At 42.4% G+C, this 8,082-nt stretch overlaps 2 protein-coding genes across 2 annotated transcripts; both read right to left on the bottom strand.

Annotated features, from left to right (window-relative positions):
* Positions 1-52: 52 nt before the first annotated feature.
* Positions 53-1,544, bottom strand: snrnp35 (small nuclear ribonucleoprotein 35 (U11/U12)). The gene has a single exon (XM_034099201.2). The coding sequence runs from the start codon at positions 1,331-1,333 to the stop codon at positions 641-643; it is 693 nt and encodes a 230-aa protein (XP_033955092.1). The 5' UTR covers positions 1,334-1,544; the 3' UTR covers positions 53-640.
* A 425-nt stretch (positions 1,545-1,969) lies between these two features.
* bud13 (BUD13 homolog) lies at positions 1,970-7,783 on the bottom strand. Its single transcript, XM_034099200.1, has 10 exons — positions 7,629-7,783; positions 7,381-7,465; positions 6,730-6,814; positions 6,391-6,651; positions 5,786-6,051; positions 5,117-5,225; positions 4,812-4,950; positions 4,548-4,729; positions 3,511-3,592; positions 1,970-2,406 (listed from the first exon to the last, which is right to left on the bottom strand). The coding sequence occupies exons 1-10, from the start codon at positions 7,757-7,759 to the stop codon at positions 2,313-2,315; spliced, it is 1,434 nt and encodes a 477-aa protein (XP_033955091.1). The 5' UTR covers positions 7,760-7,783; the 3' UTR covers positions 1,970-2,312.
* Between the last annotated feature and the right edge of the window lie 299 nt (positions 7,784-8,082).

The following is an 8,082-nucleotide window of genomic DNA, read 5'->3' as shown; positions in this document are numbered from 1 at the left end:
ATAGAGACGAAACGTATTACGTTTTGAGCTAGGAACAAGGAAAGCCATCGTGTTCAAAATGTTTTGGTTTATTTGATGTTGTTTAGCCAGTGTTGCACCAATGCTCATGCTTACAAAATATGATTCTCCAAAAATCTTCATCGGTAAAAACACAATTGGTAAATGGCAAAAGTATAAGAAAAGTTTGCATTTTGTCAACTCAGCTGCAGATTCTGCTTTTAAAGTTTGTGTCATACTGTTAGGCCTCACATATGGTAAAACAAAAATGTATACTCATTGGGATTTACATTCCTATTTCTTTAAATAAGTTTAATTATTCCAGTGTGCTGCTCCAATTACACCAAGATAAAATCAAACACTCTGAAATATTTAAGAGTAACAGCTGAAAAGGGCAGCTCCCCCTCGAAATAATATTAACATACACTGCAACCTGTTGAATATCAACCAGTATAATTTCCATTCAGACTAAACCAATGATACATCCAGAACGTCCTCTGTATTGTAACCAGACCCAGGTGTGCAACCCAAAAGATCCTTCACTGCACACTTCCAATTCTTCAAGACAGGCAGCTGCTTTGGATCTAAACATCTGTCACAGACTTCCTGTGTATTTTTTTTTTTTTTTTTTTAAATGTGGCCTTCATCTCCTGTCCCGGTGCCTACTCCTGTCCCTCTGGCTCCGGTCGTCCCTCTGGCTCCGGTCATCTCTCCTCCCTTTGTTGACCCACTCCGGCTCTCTGTGTCGCCCCCGGTCCTCCTTGTCTTTCTCCCCTTGTCTGTCCCACTCCCTCCCTCCCCCGCCTCCCTGGTCCTGCATAGCACCGAACCCCAGGTGGATGGGTTTACGGAAAGGCCTGTCCCTGCCACCGAACCGCAGCTGTCCGGACTCTTTCTTGCCTCCCTGCCCGCCCCCAAGCCGCCGGGGGACCCATCCCTTGAGGGTCCTTTCTTGCTCAAAATCCACAACCACTTCATTCTGATCCACCACCAGCTTGTTGGCGTCCCGGCGGGCCCGGACCACAGACCGCTCCTCCTTGTACTCAATGAAGGCGTATCCTTTGGAGAAACCGGTAACGATGTCCCGAACCAGCCGGAGCCTCTGGATGTCTCCGTACTTTGAGAAGACTTGATGCAGCTTTTCCTCCGTCGTCTGGGGGTTCAGGCGGTACACAAACAGCGTCAGCAGTGGGTCTCCAACAACGCCTTTGTTGGGCTTGTATCTGGCGGTCATAGCCCTCCATACCGCCCGGTCATGGGGCTCCACGTCCGTGCCGTCGATGCTGCCAGCTTTCAGCGGGTCGTACACCTTCGCTATCGGACTCCAGTCAACCATCGTGGCGCAAAATTAAGATAACAATGTCTCTCTTTAAACACGAGTTTCAGCAGCAGTTTAGAGGTGGTTATTTCGCAACACTCATCTGTTATTAGATACAAACCCCATTGATACGGAGAACGTTTCACCCAAGCTCTGGTTTCACCTGAGTCTGTGTGCATCGACAAAAACATTCCGTAGTGAAACGAGTTCTAGTCACCTTTTAAAAGGTTCCTACTTACTCGATTAAGGTTGAGATACTGTTTAAATAGTTGTTGTACTTTATTAAAAAAACCTCACTGTCATTTATGTATCATCATTACATAATACTGTAATTTACAATACTTAAATATGAAATTAAACTATGCACAGGCTATCATTTAATTAAACAATTTTTACTCCTCAGCTAGTTTTTTCAGAGCTTTCGATAATTTAGCCCTCATTTTCATCAACAGACAGAGTTTGCACAGTTGTAATGAAGATTGATCTGCTGAGAAGTGAGTTAAGTAACTGTTATAACTTCTGATAATTGCATACTACAAACACTATTCTATATTTTGTTCAGTGAAATAAAACTCCAAAATGTGAAATGACTCAATTCCAACTCTATCCCTTTACACTTCATATTTCTTTGCTGTATGACACAGGACACAATGCTTTACCAAAACATTATTTAATAATAAAACAGTGAAAAACACATCTGTTTTGGCTCCACATCGACTTATTATTATAAAATAATAAAGATGCTGTCACTTCACTGCTATGTACAATTATTTTTTTGTTTTTTCACTTTGTTATAATCTGATGTCCATTTGACAGTATTACATTACTTTTCATGGTAAACAAAGTATTTCTCAATCCATTCAAAATGTGAGTTCTGTTGAATGGATGAGTCTTATACACAGCTTTTTGAACAGCCTCAAATCAGATGTTCTGGCTCATGTTTAGTTCTAGGGACAAGTGGTCCTGCACTTCAGCTTGGCTCCAGATCTGATTCCCATTACATGTCCTCGACGCTCCATTTATAGGCCGCATCCTGGACTGCCTTTTTATCCGCGATTCGAGTGTAGCGTTTCTGTTCAAAACCATTTGACCTGCGAGACAAAAACAATTCAAATTCTGTTGTTAAATACACAATCACACATTCAACTCCATAGTTGATTTGATGTACCAGAGCAAACCTTTAATTTAAAGGTCCCATGTCATGCTTTTCCAGTTGTTACCCATCCCCTTGTGTGTTATTTAGCTTTTTATGCATGTAAACAGTCTACAAAGTCACAAACCCTCAAAGTACACCTCGTAGCGAGTAAAACTATAACACAGAAAAGACCTGTCTCTGCTGCCCCAGAACGCCTCGTTGGAGATTTTTCTTTTTAAATGTTTGCCTTCTGGGGAATACTGAGGTAACAAAGTCCAATTGGCGGAGCTCCGCACAGCTGCGTGGAGCTCCGTACACACACTTGGAGCTCAGGCTGTGAGTGTGTGTGTGTGCTCAGGCTGAGCTCCGTGGTGTCTCGCAGACCCCACGCAGCAACCAGGAAACGACACCAATAATCCAACTCACACTGTCCGCTCCTCGAGCCTCAAAGGGCGGAGCAGCGAGCCCCGCAATGTCCCGCCAACACGGCACCCAGACCCCACCCAGCATTCTCATCTGTTTGTCATTAATGGTGTCATTTTCTGGTTGCTAACAAACGCCATTGTAACACATAAACACTGATGTTCAGCTGTAACAGTGGCTGACTAATCAGAACAGAGTGGGCGAGCTGACCAATCAGAACACAGTGGGCTCATAGGGAGGCGGGGGGGCAGGAGCTCCAACAAGGCGTGTAGGACAGAGAGTGAATACACATACTATACAGAGATGCTGTATGAGAAAACCAATGTGATTTTGGAAAATTGAACAATGTAAATCTATTCTAGTAGACCTCAACAATGGAATTATGATCAGTAGAAATGGCCATATCATGGGACCTTTAATACATAGACAATTTAGAAAGGAGACAAAGTATTAAGAGTCAATTTCATGTATCGTCTCATGGGCTTTGGTAATGCCCCGCCTGAGACTAGCGGCAGGTCCTGAGTCTATACACTCTAATGGGAAATGTAAACTCAAACCCAGATTATGACCCTTTCTTTCCATTCACCACTTTTAGTCACTCCTTCACAGACTGACAGATACGAATATCACACTGTACCTGTCGCATCCATCCCAGCGATAACCTGGTAGAAGATCGAAGCGGTTTGGAGGTGGTGGAGGACCTTTATATCTCGGTTTGTCTGCAAAGTAAAACAAGAAAAAGGTTACAATATGTGACCTGCTCCATCGAAATCAGTCGCATTGACCCGAAGACACATTTTGAGTTGTATACACTGCTGGAAAGAGGAGATTCCTAGCTTTCTAATGATATCAGGATTGTTGTTGTACTCCAAATATTAAGCGAAATATGTCACATTATATAATGACTGTCACCGAGTCCTCATTTTGAGAAAAAGGCCTTTAAAGTTTCCTCTTCTCTGGAATCCATCGATCTGATTGATTATTAGTGGAGCAAATGATCAAAATACTACGGAGGGAAGATATTTTCGTGTGGAGGGGAAGCTCGCGAGTGTGCGTGTATACGTGTGTGTGTTTGTGTATTTTTGCGTTTGTTTCCCGGGGAAAATCCTCACGAGAAACACCGGCTGTTGTTGTGCCAGCTGTGGCGTTAAATGACTCCGTTCCCCGCTTGTAATTAAGCCGTTACAAGCTTCAAAGTTATATTTATCATCTGAATTTGCCGAAACAAGTTTAATATTCTGAAAGTCAAGACTCTGTTTAATTTAAATCAGATGAAAACAAACTGTAACGGACCCTGCCGTGTTATCTATGATTACTATACTCTTACGTTCATAATGTCAGCCGGAGGGAGGGGGGCGGCGCTGCTGGAAGAGCAGAGTGCGAGTGAGAGGTGCCTGTCTTCGTCCCTTCACAAGCTTAAAAAATGTATTTATCGTGTGATTTTGGAAATAAAAGTTTCATATTCTGAAAGCCAAGACTTGGTTTGTTTAAAATCAAACAAAAACACCCGAACCCTGAAAAAATTGTTTTTTACGTAAATCCACGTTTATTCTGAAATGAGCCGTTGCGACTTCCGACTGATTTCGATAGAGCGGGTCACATATACACTATACATATATAGAAGGGAAAAACATTTTGCATCAGTCAACCCAGAAAACAAGGTGCTTAATTTACCATGTGTGTTTGAACTGCGGTCCTTTTTCTTTCTGAGCATTGCAGCCATTGGATCTCCTTCCCTCTGCTTATCTCTCAACATGCGATCAAGATCCTCGTCGTCGCGTTGACGTGCCAGCGGCTTATGGGCTTCATGCATCGCATCTTCAAGTTTCTGCTGATACATCTGGCCCTGAGCCATCCTTGAAATACAAATAGACTTTAATCAACTTCATGGGGTCACTATCACACTTCTCAAATGTGTGGAATGTAATGCAGACGTACCCTCTTCCCCACTGAGCATATTTCTCATCTTTTGCTGCCTTTTCTCCAGCTTTCTTTAGCTTCTCTTCTCTCTCTGTATCCAAATCCCTCCTCTTACCAGTCTTGTCTCGGAACACTGTCTGGGCATTGCGTGATTGATCTAGTAAAAGCAGGAAAATAGATACGAAAGGTCATTTCCTGCATCACTGAACTTCAATAAAACACTTAGATGTTTGGATTAAGCATAGATAGTGAAGATGATCCAAATCTGGAATATCCACTGAGTTGTTCCATAATAATAATAATAAAGGAAGAAGTGAGCGAACCTTCCAGTGGCAGGTTGTTTCTGTCTCTGCGTCTGTTCTCCTCCTTCTCCTTTCTTAAAACATCTATTGAAACAAGACCTGACGTCCCACCAGAGAGCATCCTTGGGACCTAAAAAGAAGACATGAAAAATTGCTGATTGGGTCTGATTGTTTGCATACACTGAATTATCAAGGAATATGATGTAATATTCGGGGCCCAGTGGTGCAGTGGGCTGTGCGTTTGATCATCAGATCAAGGGGGCGTTGGGGAACTCCAGTTCGAAACCCGCTTCCGCCGCTACTGCATCAGGCCGTTGTGTCCTTGGGCACCCGAATTTGCTCCTGTGGGTATTGTCCACATGTGTATGTATGATATCAATGTGTACTTGTAAAGCGCCTAGATGACTTTGAGGTGTGAAGATGGGCGGTGTTGCGCAGTGGGCTGTGCATTGATCATCAGATCAAGGGGGCGAAACCCGCCGCCGCTGCGTCTGTAAAGCCGTTGTGTCCTTGGGCAAGACACTTCACCTGAATTTGCTCCTGTGGGTATTGTCCACAGTACATGACCATTACATGTATGTCTGATATGTATCTGTAAAGCACTTTGAGTCATGGAAAAAGCGCTATACGGAATTATTATTATTATTATTATTATTATTAATATCACTCTTTGAACTTCTCTTTGCTCACCTGGCCAGGCCTACGAGGTGGTGACAGATCTTCATCAGAGTCCTTTCCACCACGCGGTCGCCTTCTGGGTGGCGACTGGTCAGAATCAGAGCCTCGTTTTGTTTTGTTTTTCCTCCTTGGAGGGGATTGGTCCGAGTCTGCATCTTCTCCCTTAGGCAGCTTTTTTCTTGGAGGTGACTGGTCAGAGTCTGAATTGTGCCGATTCTGAGCTCTTTTTCCCAGTGTTGATTGCTGAGAATCAGGTGAGCGTTTTTTACATGATGAATCTGACAAAAAAAAAGTGTTGTTGAGCGAAATGTTATTATAACAAAGCACTTAAACCATATGGAGTATGTTCTTATGTGGAAGAAGTGGAGTCTTTTCATTATGACTTCTAAAAAACTGACATTTGTTCCAGCAAAATTAAAAAGAGGTTTCCATTTGACTATCAATGGCCATACATTAGACAACTTTACGGGTATTTTCCAATATGTTTCAATACATTTGATATACTGAATACAAATCTTTGAAGGTTTTCTGTTTGGTGATGTCTTTTTTATGACTTTCCCCATCTTTTTTTCTCTCTGTTTTAATCCAGAAAAGTTACTCCTCATCAACCTTCTCACCTTTACTTTCTGCCTTCCCCGATTTCTTGGACTGCCTCGGAGGTGACAAGTCTGGGGAGTCATGACGACCTCTTCCTTGAGGGGACATGTCTGGGGAGTCATGATGACCTCTTCCTTGAGGGGACATGTCTGGGGAGTCATGGCGACCTCTTCTTTGAGGGGATATGTCCGGAGAGTCATGGCGACTCCTGCTTGGTGCCTCTGACTCTTGCTGTTGATTATCTTCTCCTTCGACTTCTTCTGTGTCTTCATTTTCGTCAGCTGTTGGTAGAGGAGACCCAAATTAAATAAGCCTGTTTAGCGTGGATACAATACTTATCATGGGTACGTCCACATTACCTCCAATAACTTTCCATCTATGGCTGGTTCTGAAGGCTTCCAGCTGTTTCACATCCGCTGGTCTTTCGTCAATCATCTCAGCAATCTAAGCAGGCAAACACAAGAGGGGACATTTCAAGAGAGTGTTTGGAAAGTATCACAGAAACTGCCTATATAAGTCATCTACATAACATGGTAGACATTTGTTTAATACCTCTGCTTGTATTGAAGCATTACAGTCAGTGTGTGGCAGATCAATAAGCAGGACTTGAATTTCACAATGTTCTCAAATCTTATGGATGTAACCATTAAAATAAAAGTATTGTCTGACGTCTTTGTCCCAATATAATAAGTATATCTTAATTTAAATGTAAATACATAATGAGGGCTTTAAAGTTTTTAACCCGTATTCTATGCCCCACTAACTCAAAATGACGATCATTTACTTGTTTTTTATAAAAGTGATTACATACTTTTCAAAAACATTTTCTACATTCAATTGCAGGTTTAAGACACAAACATAACAAATACGTTATAACCTGGTGATTACTTAATATCATACAATGACAGTAGTACACGGTATGTTTACATGAATAAGTCAGCGTGCTAATCACTGCATGTGAATGAATGGACACAGGCTAGCCAGCTAAATAAAGTTAGCTAACTTCTTACCACTGGAGCTTCCTCTTCGTCTTCTTCATCCTCCTCCTCATTGATCATCTGTTTCCAGTCTATGTCATCGTCCACAATTGTAAGTCTTGAAGAACGGAAGGAACAGTAAGTATAGTTATGAACACTTTTCATTCAACCAAAATAAGTTTTATGCAACGACAGCAACGGCCACTTCAGTTAGCTTAGCGGCTATCACTCACAGACAAATTGCTAACAGAGGCTTGATACAAACCTTCACAACGACTCACCTTTTATCTGAAACCGGACGCCGTTTCTTTTTAGGCTTCCCCTTTGACTTCTTGCCATCTTCGTCAGCGGATAAATAACGTTTTAGGTACTCAGCTTTAGACAGCTCCAGTCCTTTAGCTGAAGCGGCCATTGTTGTGTTGTCGGAAACTACGGATAGCACCAAGTACCAAAAATGTCGAAAACCAGATGAGAAGTTATGTTAGCAGCTAAGTGCTAGTGTGTGTGTGTGTGTGTGTGTGTTGTGTGTGTGTGTGTGTGTGTGTGTGCGCGTGTGTGTGCGTGCGCGTGTGTGTGTCAGTGCCAACAATTGGTTCAGATTTAAAAACACTGCAAGAACAAGGGATTTGCAGTGGGTTTGTTCCCCACACACTTTTGCTTTTTAATCACCTTTTCATAGAGTTTCGGAGTGAACAAAGTGAAGTTGTTACAAAAGGAAAGTCTTAGATTTACCAT

Source organism: Pseudochaenichthys georgianus, chromosome 14 (assembly GCF_902827115.2).
Source record: "Pseudochaenichthys georgianus chromosome 14, fPseGeo1.2, whole genome shotgun sequence".
NCBI lineage: Eukaryota > Metazoa > Chordata > Actinopteri > Perciformes > Channichthyidae > Pseudochaenichthys > Pseudochaenichthys georgianus.
The sequence above is the reverse complement of the archived record's forward strand: the minus strand, read 5'-3'. Positions and strand labels throughout refer to the sequence as shown.